At 39.8% G+C, this 21,727-nt stretch overlaps 1 protein-coding gene across 4 annotated transcripts in view; it reads right to left on the bottom strand.

The window, feature by feature from the left end:
* Positions 1-21,727, bottom strand: part of WDR7 (WD repeat domain 7) — a 383,251-nt gene that overhangs the window by 344,194 nt on the left and 17,330 nt on the right. For 3 of the 4 annotated variants that reach the window (XM_047765569.1, XM_047765544.1, XM_047765560.1), the window contains exons 2-4: positions 16,834-16,913; positions 7,290-7,461; positions 861-967 (exon numbers count right to left, since the gene is read on the bottom strand). In XM_047765569.1, coding sequence (XP_047621525.1) covers positions 861-967; positions 7,290-7,448 — 266 coding nt within the window. In that variant the 5' untranslated portion in view covers positions 7,449-7,461; positions 16,834-16,913. The remainder of the gene's footprint in view (positions 1-860; positions 968-7,289; positions 7,462-16,833; positions 16,914-21,727) is intronic. The other variant, XM_047765552.1, reaches the window with a different exon arrangement.

Genomic DNA, 21,727 nt, shown 5'->3' with positions numbered 1-21,727 from the left:
TGTGGACCAAGATCAAAGGAATCGGAGTTCCCGTCGTGGCGCAGTGGTTAACGAATCCGACTACGAACCATGAGGTTGCAGGTTCGGTCCCTGCCCTTGCTCAGTGGGTTAACGATCCGGCGTTGCCGTGAGCTGTGGTGTAGGTTGCAGACGAGGCTCGGATCCCGTGTTGCTGTGGCTCTGGCGTAGGCCGGTGGCTACAGCTCCGATTCAACCCCTAGCCTGGGAATCTCCATATGCCGCGGGAGTGGCCCAAGAAATAGCAACAACAACAGACAAAAGACAAAAAAAAAAAAAGATAAAATTCATTTTTAAAACCACATATCAAATATCTTTATTTTTTTGTTTTGTTTTGTGTGTTTTTTTTTTTTTCAAATATCTTTAAATTGAGTCAACTGGTAAGAGAATAGACTTGTGGTTGTCAAGGGGGAGGGGAAGGGTGTGGGATGAACTGGGAATCTGGGGTTAACAGATGCAAACTATTGCCTTTGGAATGGATAAGCAAAGAGATCCTGCTGTATAGCACTGGGAACTAGTCTAGTCACTTATGATGGAGCATGATAATGTGAGAAAAAAGAATGTATACATGTATGTGTAACTGGGTCACCATGCTGTACAGTAGAAAATTGACAGAACACTGTAAACCAGCTATAATGGAAAAAATAAAAATCATTTAAAAAAATAAAATAATTTTAACATAAAGTGTTGTTCTATCTAAAAAAAAAAAAAGTTAAGTCAACCGAGACATTTATTCAAGACAGTCTGAAAGAAAAGAGAAAAAAAACTTCCCTGCCTACTAATAAACTGGTACTATTTGCAATAAGGATTTATGAGAAGAAAATGAATAAGAAAATACTTACCCACTCTCAGATGCACTCACAATATATTGTTTGTCACTAGAAGCACAAGCTTTAGATAAACAGGTGATTGAAGCTGTGTGACCAAATAATAGTGCCCGAGGATTAACCTAGAAATATACAAATATGTTGATATAAGCACAAAATTTTTTAAAAGTAATCCTTTTTAGGAACCCTGTTAAATATTCACAATAAATATACAGATACAGATTTGAGAAGAATTGCTGAGAACACCAAAAACTAAGAGTAGTAGAAAAACAGTGACTCCCACTAATTTAAGGCACATAATCACCCACCAAGTGGTTCTAAGATCAAAAGTGGAACACTAAGAGGTAACATTACTTGCCTAACAGCATACAGAGAGTGATGGAACTAAATTCAAACCAGGGCAGTGTTCAGCACTAAGTTATAGCACCCTGAGAAATCAGGTTGAGAATGTGAAATAGTATATAAAATAATTTAACCTCACTTTTTGTTTGTTTGTTTGTTTGTCTGTTTAGGGCTACACCCACAGCATATGGAGGTTTCCAGGCTAGGAGTCAAATTGGAGCTATAGCTGCTGGCCTACACCACAGCCACAGCAGCAACGCAGGATCCGAGCCTTGTCTGCAACCTACACCACAGCTCACGGCAACGCTGGATCCTTAACCCACTGAGGGAGCCCAGGGATCGAACCCGAAACCTCATGGTTCCTAGTCAGATTCGTTAACCACTAAGCCACAACAGGAACTCCCTTCACTTATTTTTATTTTTATTTATTTATTTATTTATTTTTTTTCCCACTGTACAGCAAGGGAGTCAGGTTATCCTTACATGTATACATTACAATTACATTTTTCCCCCAGTCTTTCTTCTGTTGCAACATGAGTATCTAGACAAAGTTCTCAATGCTATTCAGCAGGATCTCCTTGTAAATCTATTCTAAGTTGTGTCTGATAAGTCCAAGCTCCCGATCCCTCCCACTCCCTCCCCCTCCCAGCAGGCAGCCACAAGTCTCTTCTCCAAGTCCATGATTTTTTTTCTGAGGAGATGTTCATTTGTGCTGGATATTAGATTCCAGTTATAAGTGATATCATATGGTATTTGTCTTTGTCTTTCTGGCTCATTTCACTCAGGATCAGAGTCTCTAGCTCCATCCATGTTGCTGCAAATGGCATTATATCATTCTTTTTTATGGCTGAGTAGTATTCCATTGTGTATATATACCACCTCTTCCGAATCCACTCATCTGTCGATGGACATTTGGGTTGTTTCCATGTCTTGGCTATTGTGAATAGTGCTGCAATGAACATGCGAGTGCACGTGTCTCTTTTAAGGAGAGTTTTGTCCGGATAGATGCCCAAGAGTGGGATTGTGGGGTCATATGGAAGTTCTATGTATAGATTTCTAAGGAATCTCCAAACTGTTCTCCATAGTGGCTGTACCAGTTTATATTCCCACCAACAGTGTAGGAGGGTTCCCTTTTCTCCACAGCCCCTCCAGCACTTGTTATTTGTGGATTTATTAATGATGGCCATTCTGGCTGGTGTGAGGTGATATCTCATGGTAGTTTTGATTTGCATTTCTCTTATAACCAGCGATGTTGAGCATTTTTTCATGTGTTTGCTGGCCATCTGTATATCTTCTTTGGAGAAATGTCTATTCACGTCTTTTGCCCACTTTTCCATTGATTGATTGGCTTTTTTGCTGCTGGGTTGTATAAGTTGTTTATATATTCTAGAGATTAAGCCCTTGTCGGTTGCATCATTTGAAACTATTTTCTCCCATTCTGAAAGTTGTCTTTTTGTTTTCTTTTGGGTTTCCTTTGCTGTGCAAAAGCTTTTCAGTTTGATGAGGTCCCATGGGTTTATTTTTGCTCTCATTTCTATTGCTTTGGGAGACTGACCTGAGAACATATTCATGATGTTGATGTCAGAGAGTGTTTTGCCTATGTTCTCTTCTAGGAGTTTGATGGTGTCCTGTCTTATATTTAAGTCTTTCATCCATTTGGAGTTTCTTTTTGTGCATGGTGTGAGGGTGTGTTCTAGTTTCATTGCTTTGCATGCAGCTGTCCAGGTTTCCCAGCAATGCTTGCTGAATAGACTTTCTTTTTCCCATTTGATGTTCTTGCCTCCCTTGTCAAAGATTAATTGACCATAGGTGTCAGGGTTTATTTCCGGGTTCTCTATTCTGTTCCATTGGTCTGTCTGTCTGTTTTGATACCAGTACCACACTGTTTTGATGACTGTGGCTTTGTAGTATTTCTTGAAGTCTGGGAGAGTTATGCCTCCTGCTTGGTTTTTGTTTCTCAGGATTGCTTTGGCGATTCTGGATCTTTTGTGGTTCCATATAAATGTTTGGATTGTTTGTTCTACTTCTGTGAAAAATGTCATGGGTAATTTGATAGGGATTGCATTGAATCTGTAGATTGCTTTGGGTAGTATGGCCATTTTTACAATATTGATTTTTCCCAATCCAGGAACATGGAATATCTTTCCATTTCTTTCCATCTTCTTTGATTTCTTTGATTAAGGTTTTATAGTTCTCGGCATATAGGTCCTTTACCTCCTTGGTCAGGTGTATTCCGAGGTATTTGATTTTGCCTTCACTTATTTTTAAAATAATACTTTGGAGTTCCCATCATGGTGCAGTGGAGTTCCCATCGTGGCACTGCTGTGGCTCTGGTGAAGACCGCCGTCTACAGCTCTGATTTGTCCCCTAGCTTGGGAACCTCCATATGTCGTGGGTGCAGCCCTAAAAAAAGTCCCAAAAAAATAAAATAATACTTCCCATGATCTAAAAGGACATTTAGAGTCTTTAGATTGACATCCCCAAACACAAAAAACAGAAAACAGTTACCCTGCCAAATGTTGATATCAACATTAACTATCAGGAAGAGTTCCCACTGTGCTGCAGTAGGTTAAGGCTCCAGTTTTGTCTGTGCAGCATCTCGGGTTGCTGCTGAAGCATAGGTTCGATCCCTGGCCCGGTACAGGGAGTTAGGGATTCAGGGTTGCCACAGCAATGGCACAGGTGGCAGGTGCAGCTTGGATTTGATCCCTGACCCAGGAACTTCCATATGCCACGAGTATGGCAAAAAAAAAAAAAAATTAACTATCAGGAACTAATAATAACCTTCACAGACTAATGATTTAGTGAATAGTTCATTATGAAAGGATAGCTTAATACTCACTATTCTAAAATAGTCTGGCAATCAGCCCCCAAATTCATCTACTTTGTACCAAATGGTATGCTATTACTTCAGGTTACTTTAGGGCCTTAGGTACCTTCAGGATATATTTCTTAATTAATTATTTAATACATATAAATAATATTTATAACATATGTACAAGATATAAAAAATATATAACCGGAGTTCCCGTTGTGGCTCAGTGGTTAACAAATCCGACTAGGAACCATGAGGTTGTGGGTTCGATCCCTGGCCTCGATCAGTGGGTTGAGGATCCGGCGTTGCCATGAGTTGTGGTGTAAGTCACAGACATGGCTCAGATCTGGTGTTGCTGTAGCTGTGGTGTAGGCTGGCAGCTACAGCTCTGATTAGACCCCTAGCCTGGGAACCTCCATATGCTGCAGGTGCAGCCCTAAAAAACAAAACAAAACAAACAAATAATATGATTAATACCTTTAAAGCCTCTTTCAAGGTATCCATTTTGCAAAAAATCAAAATCATCTTAGCCATCTTTTGCATAGTTACAATTTTTTTTCTTCTTCCTTTTTTTTCGTTTTTATGGCCACACCTGCAGTATATGTAAGTTCCCAGGCTAGGGGCTGAATCAGAGCTGCAGCTGTAGGCCTACACCACAGCCACAGTGACACTGGATCTAAGCTACATCTGTGACTTATGCTGCAGCTTGTGGCAATGCCAGATTCTTAACCCACGGAGCAAGGCCAGGTATCAAACCCACATCCTCACAGATACTATGTCAGGTTCTTAACCCATTGAGCCACGAAAGGAACTCCTTGTATAGTTACAATTAAAGAAAAATACAATTACTGTTTATGGTTAGAATAGGCCTAGACGTTTTCTCATACATCCAAAATATTCACATACATCTAACCCCACTTCTATACAGATTCTGTATTCTTCCACTGGGGGAAAAAAATGCTCTGGTCAATTCTTTAATTTTGCCCAAGAAAATCAAATTTACTAATTGTATGTTTTACTTTCAATGTACATGGCTTTGCTAGAAAATTCCATTTTCAGGAGTTCCCGTTGTGGCTCAGTAGTTAACGAATCCGACTAGGAACCATGAGGTTGCGGGTTCGGTCCCTGCCCTTGCTCAGCGGGTTAACGATCCGGCGTTGCCGTGAGCTGTGGTGTAGGTTGCAGACAAGGCTCCGATCCCTTGTTGCTGTGGCTCTGGCATAGGCCAGTGGCTACAGCTCCGAATCAAGCCCTAGCCTGGGAACCTCTATATGCCGCGGGAGCAGCCCAAGAAAATGGCAAAAACAGAAAAAAAAAAAAGGAAAAAATTTCCGTTTTCAGTCATAAAGTAACTAGAACTGGACTGTACTACCAAAATATAGAAAAATGAATAAAAATGATTGAATGAAGTATAAAAAACACATAATCATCTCAAAAGAAGCCATAAAAGCACTTGACAAAATTCAACATCTTTTCATGATTAAAAACTCTCAGAGTTCCTGTCTTGGCACAGTGGAAATGAATCCAACTAGGAACCATGAGGTTGCGGGTTTGATTCCTGGCCTCACTCAGTGGCTTAAGGATCCGGTGTTGCTGTGAGCTGTGGTGTAGGTCGCAGACACAGCTCGGATCTGGCATTGCTGTGGCTGTGGTGTAGCCCAGCAGCAACAGCTCCAATTAGACCCCTAGCCTGGGAACCTCCATATCCTGCAGGTGCAGCCACAAAAAGACAAAAGACAAAAAAAAAAAAAAAAAAACACCTCTCTATAAACTGGGTATAGAAGGAATGTACCCTAAATAATAAAGGCCATATGCAACAAGCCCACAGATAACATCATACTCAACAGTAAAAGGCTAGAAGACTTTCCTCTAAGACCAAGAACAAGACAAGGATGGTTTTTGGAGGGTTTTTGTTTTTGTTTTTGGCTGTGTCTGAGGCATTGGAAAGTTCCCAGGCCAGGATCCAAACCCACATCACAGCTGCAATCCAAGCCACAGCTGTAGCAATGCCAGATCCCTAACCCACTGAGATGGGATCAAACCCGTGCTTCCATAGGGACCCAAGCTGCTGCAGTCAGATTCTTAATCTACTGCACCACAGTGAAAACTCCTTGCTCACTTTAAATGAGTGAATGGCATGGCATTTCAATAAGGCTGCTACAAAAAGGAAGAAAGAGAAAGAAAAGAAGGAAGGGAGAAAAAAGTTTATTTAAAAAATAAACTTTCTTGCCCCTACATTCCATGCCAAACACCATCATTTTCTCTGTTCCTCCTTACGGAAAAATTCTTTTTTTAATTTAATTTTATTTTTATTTTTAGTCCTGCACCTACAGCATATGGAAGTTCCCAAGCTAGGGCTCAAATCAGAGCTTCAACTACCAGCCTATGCCACAGCCACAACAACACCAGACCGGACCCATATCTGGGACCTGCACTGCAGCTCATGGCAACACCAGGTCCTTAACCGACTGAGCAGGGCCAGGGATCGAACCTGCATCCTCATGAGTATTAGTTGGGTTCTTAACCTGCTGAGCCACAACAGTAACTCCTCCTTAAAGAAAAATTCTTAAGAAGCGCTATCAGAAATTAGAAGTTAAAATATGGACAACGAGCAGTTCCTGTTGGGGCTCAGCGGGTTAAAAACTCAATTGGTATCCAGGAGGATGCAGGTTCGCTCCCTGGCCTCACTCAATGGGTTAAGAATCCAGTGTTGCCACGAGCTGCAGAGCAAGTTGCAGATACAAATGCGATCGGGCATTGCTGTGGGCCACAGCTACAGCTCTGATTCAACCCTTAGCAAAGGAACCTCCATATGTCACAGGCACACCCTAAAAAAAAATGGACAGACCCAGGAGCAGAGCACACCGAGCACTCCACAGCACACTCCACAGTGCTAAACAACAGCAGTAAATACACAGTGCCTCTTAAAATAAGTACAACAAAATTTACATTTTACAAAAAGTTTTTTTCTCTTCCAGACATTGATCTTAGAAAATATCAATGATCAAAATTGTTTTTTAATATCTTTTTGGAAACCTCCTTCAATATGGGTAGAAATCTTTGAAAAATCGTAAATGTGACATATTAAGCCACATAAGCGTAGATATTATAACTGAAAATAGCCAAAAGCCAGCAGAACTCTGATGAATAATGTAAATAATCAATCTGAATAGTCAAAATTTATCTCACAGAAAATATATTATGAGGTCAAGTATCATTCTGGAATTGTATTATTTTTTTGTTAAGCAGTTTCTTGTATGCAAAGAGTACAAGAGGCACTCACTCACCTCCAGGTCTACTGAAAGATCCCAGAGACATATTTGTCCATCATGGCATCCAGTCACGATTGTGGCCCCATCATCTGTTAAAAGTACTGCTGAGATGCAGTGTGTTGGTGCTTTGCGACCCCAAAGAACAATGGGTAGAACAAGGCTGTTTCCTGCCATTGTGCTTTCAAACCTGGAAATGTTACGAGAATAATGTCAAATGTTACAATGTTTCCTTCTAAAACATATCATACATTTTTATTATGAGGCCAACTTGAACCTCCTATGTGCCAAGAACCATTTTTTTATACATATAAACAAAACATTATAAGGTAAATAAAACACATGTGTAAAAGTATATAAAATCTAAAATCTCAATACTCACAACAAATCATGCAGTAAGTACTATTATCACTCTTTTTTATAAAGACAGTCATAAAGGGTCACAAGGTGAAAAGCGAAGTCATGGAGCTCCAATCAGGACCCAGGCATCTTGACTTAGAACCTGTGGTCTTACCCTCTGCTATGCTACCAAAGGCAAATGAGCTCTCCAAATCTTAAGTCTCCAAACCAATAATAAACAGCAATGTCCAAGAAAAACTGAATGTCGTTTCACAGTGTTCTACACATTAAAAGGAATACTGTTCACTGAGAAACTCCTTTACCATATTTACTACAAACCTATTATGTCTCAAAGCCATGAATGTCTTTTATTGTAAACTCTGAAACTTGAGGGAAGTAAAACTTCACTTTCAACTTTCTGCATAATCAAAATTTAGTTCTGGTAAAAGTTTAAATTTGAGATGAATAATCAATTAAGCAGTGCATACTAGAGTATACCTTTTGAAGCACAAATATAAGGAATTATTCTTTCATATGACAAAACCAAGATCTAGGTAGAGAAACAACTAGATTTAAGTGTTATAAACTGTGTGGTTAAAGACAAATACTAATTCAGAGATGTTCAAGAGAAATGAAAACTGGAATAATCAAAAGAGTGCTCCATAGAATATAGAAGACTCTACCAGACCTTCTGAGACACAAGGAGTCACCAATAGGCTTGATTTTTAATTGGCAACAAAAGATAGGTGTATAAGTCTAAAATCTTTAGAATGCAAAGATTATCCCAAGGAATTTTCAGTAAGACTTAAAGGAAGAGCCACCTTCATTTAATATCCATGGTCTTATTACTGGTTGCTTTAGCAAAAATCTTTTTTTTTTTTTGCTATTTCTTGGGCCGCTCCTGTGGCATATGGAGATTCCCAGGCTAGGGGTCGAATCGGAGCTGTAGCCACCGGCCTATGCCAGAGCCACAGCAACACAGGATCCGAGCCGCGTCTGTGGCCTACACCACAGCTCACGGCAATGCCGGATTGTCACCCCGCTGAGCAAGGGCAGGGACCGAACCCGCAACCTCATGGTTCCTAGTCGGATTCGTTAACCACTGCGCCACGACGGGAACTCCAGCAAAAATCTTCTTTAACCCACTACTTACACTCTTTAAAGAAAGAAATAAAAACTAAAACTAAAATCCCTTTTAAAAAACAGTCACTGGGAGTTCCCAACAAACAACGTCACTGGAAAGGAAATGGCAGGTAAAAAATTACAAATGACGTGAATGTTTACTAAACACAATCTATACATATAAGATTGTATATGTATTTTATTTTTTAGAATTCATGGCTTTCATCAAACTGTTTCCCTCAAAACTTCGTTTTTTGGTTTTTTTTTTTTTTTTTTTTGCTGCAAGTAAAAGGTATACATGTAAGGGAAAAAATTCAAATTCTCTTCCTATTTATAAAACCCAATATTTATCATGTTTACCAATTCACAGACTACCATGACACTAACAAATATTTCCATATTCCTATTTAATATCAGAAAATTGAACAAAGCACTGAGCCAATTTTAACAAATCTGAGACAGCATGTTACTGACTGAATAACACATGCAACAGTGATTTTCTCAAAAAGAGAATCTAGAAGGAGTTCATTTTTCCATGGTGACAACATTCAGTTTTAGGTTATATCACCAAAGATTTCTCTCAATTAAATAAGCTCACAGCATTGAACACAATATGGTGAGATATGAAAAGAACACCATTTCTCTGGATATTTGAGGACTGGAATTCAATGCATCCTGCCTAACGTGAAGGAAATGCAAATATAGATTCAGCACGAAGGAATATGTGAGCTCAGGGAGATGGCCCTGTTCTGATGCAATAGGAAAGAGCACTCCTCTCTCATTCAAGTGACAAGGAGCTCAAGGAAACCTGGGAGAATAATGCATTTCATAGCCCTTAAAACAAGTGAAAATAATCATCCATAACCTGATAAAGGTAATAGAAAACGAAAGAAAACAAACCATCTCTAACTCAGCTTCTCCAGAAACTGAAACAAACCTCACATTCTCACAAAAATCAAGAATTGACCCTCAGTTAGAATCTGAAAAGAATTCTTGTTAAGGTCAATTAAAGAATCTTCATAAGGGATTAGTTTCCTACTGATCCTGACCACACACTGATCCTAACCACACACTGAGAGGCTTAAAGAACAGAATTTGCTGTCTCACAGTTCTTGAGTGAGAAGTCTGAGATCAAGGTGTCAGAGCTGGTTCCTTCTGAGGGCTGTGAAGGGAAGGCTCCAGCCCCTCCCCCTGGCTTGAGGAAGGCCATCTTCAGGCTCACAAGACTTTTTCCCTATGTGCCTATCTCTCCCTTTTTGATAAGGACTCAGTCACATTGGATCAAGACCCACCCTGATGACCTCATTTAACTTGATCACCTCCATAAAGACTGTTATCTCCAAATAAGGTCATGTTCTCCCTGGTGTAGACTTCAACATATGCATTTTAGAGGAATACAATTCAATTCACAACAGGGAAATAGCCTTTTAAAAGAACATAGCCTAAAATTAATTAATTATACAAAAAGCCATTCTCCCTTAGGAAATAATGGTAAAGAACTTCACTGTATCTTTTCCAGGGGATCACATTACAGAGGTTTATCTGCTATTACAACTGATTATTTGAGGAATTAGGTAAGAAGTTCGGCCCAACTAAGGTGAGTGGTTTTTTTTTTTGGGGGGGGGGTGAGGAGATTGGGAACCAGAATCCAAAACTTACTGCTGTATTCCAAGGACATTAGACTGAAAAAACTAAGCTGTCCTGACCCCCAGATATATACACCCTGTCAAACAAAGGTCCTTAAATAATACACAATGCTAGTTCTAAATAGAAAGTATCTGCTAAGTGAAACATTTAAAAGGTGAAAATCATAAAGAATACCTGAAATGAAGCTGCAATGGGAAATCACAATCAGCAGCTGATACTGACATGTCTTACTGCTGGGATAGGGTGGTTCCAGTGAAACACAGGAGAATAAACAGAAATAATTTCCAAATAAATACTAATTAATCAAAAGAGCCTGGTGACAACTGGAAGACGGTATTAAAAGAAACAGAATAAGATTCCAGATCTTGACTAGAATGGGAAGGAACTAGAAGTCTTATTGAGTCCTATAGGACTCAAGTGGAGAAATAGATTTGCACTTCGATATCTCAGAACGCACGCATATGAAAGCCTCCTAGGTAAGAGGGTGTTAAATCAGAGTTGTGGGGAAATGGGTTTTGAAAATATCCAAAAGTTGGAAGCAGGAGTTCACTGGTAACATAGTGGGTTAAGGATCTGGTGTTGTCACTACTGTGGCTCAAGTCGATTCTGTAGCGATGGTTTGATCCCTGGACTAGGAACTTCCACATGCAGAGAAAAACTGGAGGCAGAGAAAACTGTCAAGGACATTCTAGTCTCCTTATCTCGACATCCTTACTAAGATGCTGTGTTAGGAGAACTCAAAAATACTCAAAAAATTGAAGAGCTCAGCCTTTATAAAAACTCCTCTAACTCTAAACTTCCTACTTCCTACTAGTTTAAGGCCATGGTTTTTGAGTTTTGTTACACATAAATGTACAGTATTCCTAACTGCACACTCAAATATACTGCACCCATAGATTTTGTATGAATAATACCCATGGCATAAATGAAAAGGTAAGAAGAATGATAAGAAATTACCGTAAAGGAAAAAGTTTAAGGCTGCCCTAAGTGAGGGAGGGAGGACTTTGTTGAGGATGGGAAGAGGACAGGGAGACAAATACAACCTTCACCCTGCGGCCCGTGGGCAGGCCCCTCCAGATACCCGGATACCGGTATAAGGTATTAAAATTCATCATTAGTCAGCCAACACATAAAAAGAAGAATATGACTTAGAGGGTTTGGGTTGGGCACTGTGTAATGTGTGTATATTTAAGTTTTATATAAGTCCAATATATAAAAGCTAGTTCTCCTTAACTTTTAAGAGAATTCAAGACATTTACAGCCCAAAAGAAAATAGTGATATTTCCTTCTAGCACTGAAATGTGTTAGCTCTTATTTTCAAGATTCCTTAGATAGTCTAGGTCTTCTGAATTTCTTTCTTTCTTTCTTTCTTCTTTTTTTTATCAGCGCCCCTGCAGCATATGGAAGGTCCTGGAGCTAGGGATTGAATGGAGAAGCAGGGCCTACGCCACAGCCACAGCAACGCGGGATCCAAGTCGCATCTTCAGCTTCTGCCACAGCTCTTGGTAACGACGGATCCTTAAACTACTGAGCAAGGCCAGGGATCAAACCTGCATCCTTATGAATACTAGTCTGGTTCTTAACCCACTAAGCCAAAATGGGAAATCCCTAGGTCTTCTTAATTTCTCTACAAATTTAAAATCAGCTTGTAAATATCTCCAAAAAAGCTTGCTGAGATTATGATTAGAGCTGCATCAAATTCATATATCAGGAGTTCCCAATGTGGCCTAACAGTAACAAACCAGACTAGTATCCATGAGGATTCAGGTTCAATCCCTGGCCTTGCTCGTGGGGTAAGGATCCAACATGACTGTAAGCTGTGGTGTAGGTCGTGTAGGTCACAGATCCTGTATTGCTGTGGCTGTGGCATAAGCCAGCAGCTGCAGCTCCAATTAGCCCCCTAACCTGGTAACTTACATAGGCAGCAGGTATGACCCTAAAATACAAAAAAAAAAAAAAAATTATTTTTTATTTATTTGTCTTTTGTCTTTTTACGGCTGCACCTGCGGCATACAGAGGTTCCCAGGCTAGGGGTCCAGTTGGAGCTGTTGCTGCTGGCCTGCTGGCCTACACCACAGCCACAGCCAATACCAGATCCAAGCCGGGTCTGCAACCTACACACAGCTCACACAGCAACGCTGGATCCTTAACCCACTTAGTGAGGCCAGGAATTTAACCCACAATCTCATGGTTCCTAGTCAGATTTATTTCCGCTGCGCCATGATGGGAACTCGAAAAAAAATTTTTTTTAATTCATATATCAATTTGTGGAACACAGACTTTTCTAGTTTTGATTAAACATTACTGGTATAAAAGTGCAATCTAGGAGTTCCCGTCATGGCGCAGTGGTTAACGAATCCGACTAGGAACCATGAGGTTGCGGGTTCGATCCCTGCCCTTGCTCAGTGGGTTAACGATCCGGTGTTGCCGTGAGCTGTGGTGTAGGTCGCAGACGCAGCTTGGATCCCACGTTGCTGTGGCTCTGGCGTAGGCCAGCGGCTACAGCTCCAATTAGACCCCTAGCCTGGGAATCTCCATATGCCGCAGGAGCGGCCCAAGAAATGGCAAAAAAAAAAAAGTGCAATCTAAAACCAATGTTATTTCTCAAAGAGATTTAGGGCCAAAGTAGCTTTGTAATGAGATTTTGCCAACCTTATTTCTCAATATAAATCAATGTAAGTTAGTCCAACATCAAGGTTAACCAAACAAAATTAATCTTCTTAACAAAAGAGGAAATCAAATAGAAATCAAATAATTTTGTGGCTATCTCCTGAAAGATTTTGAATTCATCCTATCATTTTTCGGAGAAAATAACACTTTTCTGGTAGAAAACATAAAGTTATTCTCTCCTGAAAAATGCAAACATGTCTACTCACTAGCAAGAAGGAAGAATACTGTGAAGTATATGTGATTAAATGCCACATATACTAAACTGGACATGTACCTAATAATGAAAAACTACATGCATTCTGACTTTACTAGAGTATAGTAAGATATTCTCCACTGAAACAAATTATTCTCAGATCAGAGGTAATATTTTTTTCTTAGGAGCTTATAATTCCCTTTAGCACATAAGTAAACACACTTCTTTGTGACAGTCTGAAAGACTACAAGATCCTAACATAAATTTCTTTTTTTTTTGTCTTTTTGTGTTTTCTAGGGCTGCTCCCGTAGCACAAGGAGGTTCCCAGGCTAGTGGTCCAATCAGAGCTGTAGCCGCTGGCCTATGCCAGAGCCACAGCAACGAGGGATCCGAGCTGCGTCTGCAACCTACGCCACAGCTCATGGCAATGCCAGATCCTTAACCCACTGAGCAAGGGCAGGGATCGAACCCGCAACCTCATGGTTCCTAGTCAGATTCGTTAACTACTGCGCCACCACGGGAACTCCCCTAACATAAATTTCTGAATCCGAGAAAAGACATAACACTTTTGGTACTTGTTTTGACCTAAACATATTTCAATGTGTTTGGAATTAAGATATTAAGTCTTTAAAACCTAGAAATCTAGTTATAGTATAATAACAAAGCAACAGAAATTTCTGGAACATCTACTAAAAAAAACTTCATTATAAGTAAATATGATGTATAGAACGCTTTCTGTGATGTAATGATTATGACCTTTTTAGAGACTAAGTCATTTACTCTTTTTTTTTTTTTTTTTTGCTTTTTAGTGCCACACTAAAGGCATATGGAAGTTTCCAGCCTAGAGGTCAAGTTAAATCAGTGCCAAAGCTGCTGGCCTACACCAGACACAGCAACACCGGACCCCCGACCCACTACTGAGTGAGGCCAGGAATCAAACCCACATCCTCATGGATATTAGCTGGATTTGTTTCCACTGTGCCACAACAGGAACTCCTAATTTATTTACTTTAAACTAAGATACACAATCTCTGCCTTCCATGGTAGTTGTCACGTATAACCAAACCAATGGATGTCTAGTGAATTGCCTAAAATTCAATGTAATCCTCAATTATTATGCCATAGATGTTTGGGCTTTCAACACATTTTTCTCTCTTCTTTTTTTTTTTTTTTTGTCTTTTTAGGGCTGCACCCACAGCATATGGAAGTTCCCAGGCTAGGGGTTGAATTGGAGCTGCATCTGCCAGTCTACACCACAGTCACAGCAACGAGATATCAGAGCCACGTCTGCGAACTACACCACAGCTCATGGCAACACTGGATCCTTAACCCACTGAACGAGGCCAGGAATCAAACCTGTGTCCTCATGGATACTAGTTAGATTCATTTCTGCTTGGCCAAATAGGAATTCCCTCTTCATATTTTTTTGTATAATAGTCTTCTAGATTTATATATCATGTGAATATGTAACTTGGATAAATTTAAAGAAAGAAAGGACAAGTCATCTTTAGTTCATTCTATGACCAAATTATGTCATAAACACTTTTTCTAGTTATCTTAAAAAAATAATAATAATAAAATAAAAGTGAAACTTTAGAAAAGCCACCAAAGCACTAATGAAAAATGTAAACTAAAGGATAACATAGCTTTTGATGATAGAATAGTCAAATACCTCTAAGAAGGATTAACTGAGACTACCACAGAATTGGTAACCAAGTCAATCTAGTGCTAAGGAACCAATCAAAACAAAAAATGGGCAAATTAGCCAGTAACTAATTAGGTAGGACAAAGGGATCTAAGTTTGAATTTTTTTTTAATTAAATAATGGATAAACCAAGACACTAAATTGGCACCACAAGAAAGTTTTTTAAAGAGGAATAATAGGCAATATAAATCCAGAGCATGCAGTGTGCAGTTTTCAACCATCATGATTCAACTACTCTATTTATCAGCTAATAATCCCTTGTTTGCAACATTTTTACCTACTACTTGAAGGAATCGAGTATGTTCCCAAAAAGCTTTATATTAAATGGAAAGGAAACAAATCCTAGAATAGAATTCACTAGGATTTTTAAAAAATCATGTTTTTATGAAAAAGGCCCAAAGCAAAAGTGACTGATCGAATAATTAATCTGATATAGTATTAACTGTATATTCTGAAGAAAATTCTTTTTTTAATTTGTTTTCTAACTTTATTGCCAGTAAATAGAACTACATTCATTTATTTATTTATCTATTTTCGTCTTTTTAGGACCACACCCTCAGCATATGGAGGTTCTCAGGCTAGAGGTCACCAGCCTACGCCACAACCACAGCAACTCGAATACAAGCCGAGTCTGCACTCTATACCACAGCTCACGGCAACGCCAGATCCTAAACCCACTGAGCAAGGACAGGGATCGAACCCACGTCCTCATAGATACTAGTCAGGTTCGTTAACCACTGAACCATGTCGGGAACTCCTAAAGAAAATTCTTATTAAATCACAAAAACACTGTGTATAATATATTCATATTTTGCAACTAATACATTAGGAGGAAATGCCAGCTCCAAATTTTTTTTTTTGTCTTTTGTTGTTGTTGTTGTTGTTTTTGTTGTTGCTATTTCTTGGGCCGCTCCCGCGGCATATGGAGGTTCCCAGGCCAGGGGTCGAATCGGAGCTGTAGCCACCGGCCTACGCCAGAGCCACAGCAATGCGGGATCCGAGCCGTGTCTGCAACCTACACCACAGCTCATGGCAACGCTGGATCCTTAACCCACTGAGCAAGGGCAGGGACCGAACCCGCAACCTCATGGTTCCTAGTCGGATTCGTTAACCACTGCGCCACGACGGGAACTCCGCCAGCTCCAAATTTTAGAGTTATAAATAAATATGCTGTAAGACTAGATGCTTTTGAAAACAGAAGAATACTAGGAACATTCAATTTTCATCTATGTTTGTATCATATCTAGCTTAAAATTACATTTAGACATTAGCTATTAAACACAATTTTTTTTTTTTTGATCTTTTTGCCTTTTCTAGGGCCTCACCCGACGCATGTGGAGGTTCCCAGGCGAGGGGTCTAATCGGAGCCGTAGCCGCCAGCCTACGCCAGAGCCACAGCAATGCGGGATCCGAGCTGTGTCTGCAACCTACACCACAGCTCACGGTAACGCTGGGTCCTTAATCCACTGAGTGAGGCCAGGGATCGAATCTGCAACCTCATGGGTCCTAGTCGGATTCATTAACCACTGCGCCACGATGGGAACTCCACAATTATTTTTAATGAAAACGTTTTAGAGTCAAATAAAGGAGTTCTAGATTCTACTCCTCATTTTGCCACTAACCATGCAGCCTTTGATCATATCATATCATTTCTGAGGCTTAGTTTTCTCATCAAGAGGTATTCATAAAATTAATTCTCAATCATTTTTAAATAAAAAAAATCAAATGATAAAGAACAGGGGTCTGAGAGTAATCTCTTTTGGTTACCTTAATTTCCTATATTTTTCTATTTCACCAAATTTCACCTATTTCTCATTTCTATACAGAAATAAAACTACTTTAGTCAACAATGACAAAAAAAGTAATGGAAAGAACACTGAACTCACAATCAGAAGAACTGTGTTCAAACCCTGGTTCTTCTATGCAATCTTGGAAAAGTTACCCTTTTAGGTCTCAGATTCCCCATCTGAAAAAGATGGACAAAAAATACCCTCCTTTCAAAAAGCTGTCATTAAAGGTTAAGCGGAATCGCATATGTTATGCAACTAGTAAAATACCCAGCACATGGCCAGTGCTTAGTGAATTTTAATTTTTTGTTTTGTTTTTAGGGCCACACCTGAGAGGCATATGGAAGCTCCCAGGCTAGGGGTCCAATTGGAACTGCAGCTGCTGGCCTATACCACAGCCACATCAACATGAGATCTGAGTTGTGTCTGCGACCTACACCACAGCTCACGGCAACGGTGAATCACTAACACACTAAGCGAGGCCAGGAATGGAATCTACATCCTCATGGATAATAGTTGGGTTCATTACCACTGAGCCAAGAAGGGAATTCCAGTAAATTTCAATTTTTTAAAAAACCACAGATTTTGCTACTTCTTCACATTCTGCTTCCCTATCTACTGATTTCCTCCAGCACTACCACTTAATATTTAATAATGTTGGACTTTTCAACAGGACTTTTCAGTATCTTTCATCAATTTTCTGACACAATATTATAAAAGTACTGCTATGTATGCTTATCAACAATTCTATTATTTGCAAACATGACAATTTGATTCTGCATGATTTATTAGAAATAATGCCACAAACTACAATCTCAATACTAAAACAGCTTTCAGATTAAATGCTGACCTCATAATAACAATAATTAGCACACATTTTGGAGCAGCATTTCTCGAGTTTTCATTCTGTGCCTATACCATGGTATTACAATAAATAAAATAGACACAAACAGGGCTTACACACATGTAAACAACTACCACAGAGTGTGATAACAGGAGAAATCTCGAGACCTACGGAGACATGAAAGATGGATTTCCTAACCTAGATTTCAATGGATCCAGGAAAGATTCTTGGAAGAAATGGTACGTGAGAATGAGTGGCAATTACTCAAGGAAGAAGCTCAAGGAATCACATATTCTAAGTCCCCAAGATAAGAAATCTCCAAGATCTCAACTCTTTCTGAACAGTGAAAATAGAAGGGCTGGCATTCAGAGTGCAAAGGCAGAACAAGGAGACAAGAACCAACAGGTCAGCATACACCAAATCATAAAGAACCTCTTAAGCCATCTTAAGGAATTTGGAGTTTAACTTGACAGCAGTGGGAAACAGGTCAACTATTTTAAATCTGGATTTGCTTCTCAGAAAGATCACTCCAGCTGAAATACAGCAGAGACAGATAAAACTCGGGGTTTGAAGAGCAACAGGGCATCCTCTACTGCTGGTAAAGGATGATGGTGCCTAAATGTGTCACAACCTCTTGTTACTATTTCTGGGCTTCTCTGTTTAATGGCTGTGCCCCCACTACTCTTTAAGCTCCCCAAGAAGGAGAACCACACCTATGTATTCACCACCATATGATGTGGAGCATAGTATCTGCCACATAGGATGTCTTTGATAAATTTATGATGAAGGGTAGCAGTTGTGAGAATGGTAATAATAAGATGTATGTGAACATATTGTATTTTAGAGATACAATATTTTAGGATAAGTTGATAGAAACATAACATAGATTTTGACACAGGTTTCACACAAAGGTACTCTGAGAACAGAAGTAAAGAAAAAGCAATGTAAAACACCAAAGGTCCTCTACCTAAAGGATAGGCACTATTATGAAGATACTGATGTCCAGCAAAGTGATTGATGATTTCAGATTCTAAATCTGATTGTGATGATCATTGTACAACTATAAATGTAATAAAATTCATTGATTAATTAAAAAATAATAATTTCAGATTCTAATATGTGAGATAAATGATTCTACTTAACCAGAATTTATGAATTTGGGGGCGAGGGGTTCTTTTTTTCTTTTTTTTTTGTTTTTTTGTTTTTTTGTCGTTTTCAGGGCCGCACCCACAGCATATGGAGGTTCCTAGGCTAGGGGTCTAATTGGAGCTATAGCCACTGGCCTATGCCAGAGCCACAGCAACGCAGGATCCAAGCCGTGTCTGCAACCTACACCACAGCTCATGGCAACGCCGGATCCTTAACCCACTGAGCAAGGCCAGGGATCGAACCTACAACCTCATGGTTCCTAGTTGGATTCGTTAACCACTGAGCCACGACGGGAACTCCATATGAATTTAAGTTTTAAGAAGGGAGAAGATAACTACAAGTTTTCACAATGGTCTTAAGCAGGACCAGATTTTTAAAGAGACTAAATCATCTTGTGAGTAGCTATCTATCAACAGTATGCCAAAACTATTTTGTTTTTTTGTCCACACTGGTGGACACAAGTTCCTGGGCCAGAGATAGAATCGGTGCCACAGCAGTGATCCGAGCCACAATGGTGACAATGCCTGATCCTTAACTCACTGAGCCACCAGGGAACTTCTAAAACTATCTGAGGAGTTCCCGTCGTGGCGCAGTGGTTAACGAATCCGACTAGGAACCATGAGGTTGCGGGTTCACTCCCCGGCCTTGCTCAGTGGGTTAACGATCTGGCGTTGCCTTGAGCTGTGGTGTAGGTTGCAGACGCGGCTCGGATCCCTCGTTGCTGTGGCTCTGGCGTAGGCCGGTGGCTACAGCTCCGATTCAACCCCTAGCCGGGGAACCTCCAAGAAATAGCAACAACAACAACAACAAATAAAAATTAAAAAAATAAAATAAAATAAAACTATCTGAGATGGTATGAAGCTTGGATTAACAAAGAGAAAAAAGCTGCAGACAGGGAAACCAAATATGATGCTATTGCAATAAGCCTCTACACAGTGAAAAGAAGTTTAGCTAAAATGCTAAGAGTTTTAAAAAGAAAAAATATATATAAGCCATTATAGAAGAACGGCAAATCACAGGATTTGATGATATGTAAGGCCAGAGGCAGGAAAAAGACATGAAATGACTATTCCTTTCCAAGGAATAGGGAAAGAGAGGAAGCAAGCATGGGGGGTGGGGGGTAGAGGTGGGGGAGGAAAATGAGAACATAAATGAGGCAACAGAGGAAGAGAGGCATAATCTAGTCTCCGAGAAATTATAACTCAGAAAATATGTTCACAAAACAGCACCAGAGGACTCAACAAAAACTGTTCCACATAAAAATGGAAAATCCAATCACGCTGCCTATATCAGTGAACCAAGTCTTTGCAAAAGTTAATGAAATATGGATCCACCTCCTGCTGTTTTGTTTTTTATATTTAAGCAGTTGTAAAAGAAAACCCTTTGTAATTCACAAACACACAAACAAAAACAAAACAAAAACTGGCTTCCTAATCTGGAAATGAAGAGAAATATAGCTCATTATCCACCTTTATTCTGGTGGATATTTAGATCTATTAGCATCTCTCTCAAAATCACACCACAAACTGACCTCAGAGCTCAGAGGCATACACAGACCTCTCAATTCCTAATGAAATAAACATCCTTCCCTATTCTATGTTATCTTCATTTACTACAAAATTCTGCTTATCAGAAACCTTCATTCTCCAGTCAATCTGGTTAATCAAGATTTTACTAAAACACAGAACTCAAAAGCAGGTAGACGTGTAGTCTCTATAGATAAAAATGATCTGATGTCTGGGCTCTGGCATGTGGGTGAGGGTAAAGGGATGATGATGAAACAGCATCGTAAGTGTGATGGGTGGCATGTGTCCAGGTCCACCTCAGGAATAAAGGATTTATTACCCCAGCTGCTGAGAGCATGGGGTTGTCAGCCCCCACTAAGGGCTGCCCCAGACAAAGGGTGATACCTTGTCCCCTTCCAGTGGGACAGCCCACATCCAATGACTGATCAGTTCAGGAATACACACTAAAGGCCAGGCCCCCTCATATGGATTCAGGACAGTTCTGATGGGTCATTCCATCTGAGGAACTAGGGTCAACTGAGATTCCACTGAGACTCAACAAGGTGTAACTTCTTCTAGCCAATCTGCTTCCTTCCCTGATCTCAGTACTAAGAGCACTTACGCACCTAATCTCAGTCTGCTCACCAGGCAACCCAAACTCTAAAAATAAGTGATGGAGTTCCCTGGTGGCTTGTGGGTTAAGGATCCAGCACTGTCACTGCTATGACTCAAGTTCAATCTCTGGCCTAAGAACTCTGCATGCCATGGCATGGCTGAAAAAAATAAAATAAATAAATAAATAAAATAAAATAAAAATAAGCGTTGAAGCTATTTTTAGTGTAAGAACATGCATATTATTCTTATTATTTTTATGTGTTTGAAAGTTTTTCTAATTGTTAAAGGGTACATGGAAAGAACTTTAGTGTCCATCAATCAGGGACTAAATAAATTACTGGAGAGCTTTACGGTAGAACACTGGAGCATGAGATAGGAAATAAACTCCAAAATATATAGTGGGGGGAAAAGGTGCAGTATGGCGTGTAAAATACACTCCCATCTGGGTTCTAAAATGGGGATATATGTGTATCTACAGACATACACACATATAATGTTTAGAATAATTCTATCATGATACCAAATTTTTTAAAAACAGTAATGATGACTATCTCTGAAAAGGAAGAGTAAGAGAGGCAGTTTAATAATTAATTAAGTGGCCCTGATTTATCAGGATCTTTTATTTTAAAGATGCACAGACAGAGTTCTCATTGTGGCTCAGTGGAAACGAATCTGACTAGTATCCATGAGGATGTAGGTTCAATCCCTGACCTCGCCAGTGGGTTAAGGATCTGGCATTGCCATGAGCTGTGGTGTAGGTCGCAAACTGGGCTCAGTTCTAGTGTTGCTGTGGCTGTGGCAGCTACAGCTCTGTTCAACCCCTAGCCTGGGAACTTCCATATGCTGCAGGTGCAGCCCTAAAAAGACAAAAAAAAAAAAA

The sequence above is a fragment of the Phacochoerus africanus genome, chromosome 2 (assembly GCF_016906955.1).
Source record: "Phacochoerus africanus isolate WHEZ1 chromosome 2, ROS_Pafr_v1, whole genome shotgun sequence".
In the NCBI taxonomy this organism is placed as follows: domain Eukaryota; kingdom Metazoa; phylum Chordata; class Mammalia; order Artiodactyla; family Suidae; genus Phacochoerus; species Phacochoerus africanus.
This window is presented reverse-complemented; position numbering and strand designations above follow the sequence as displayed.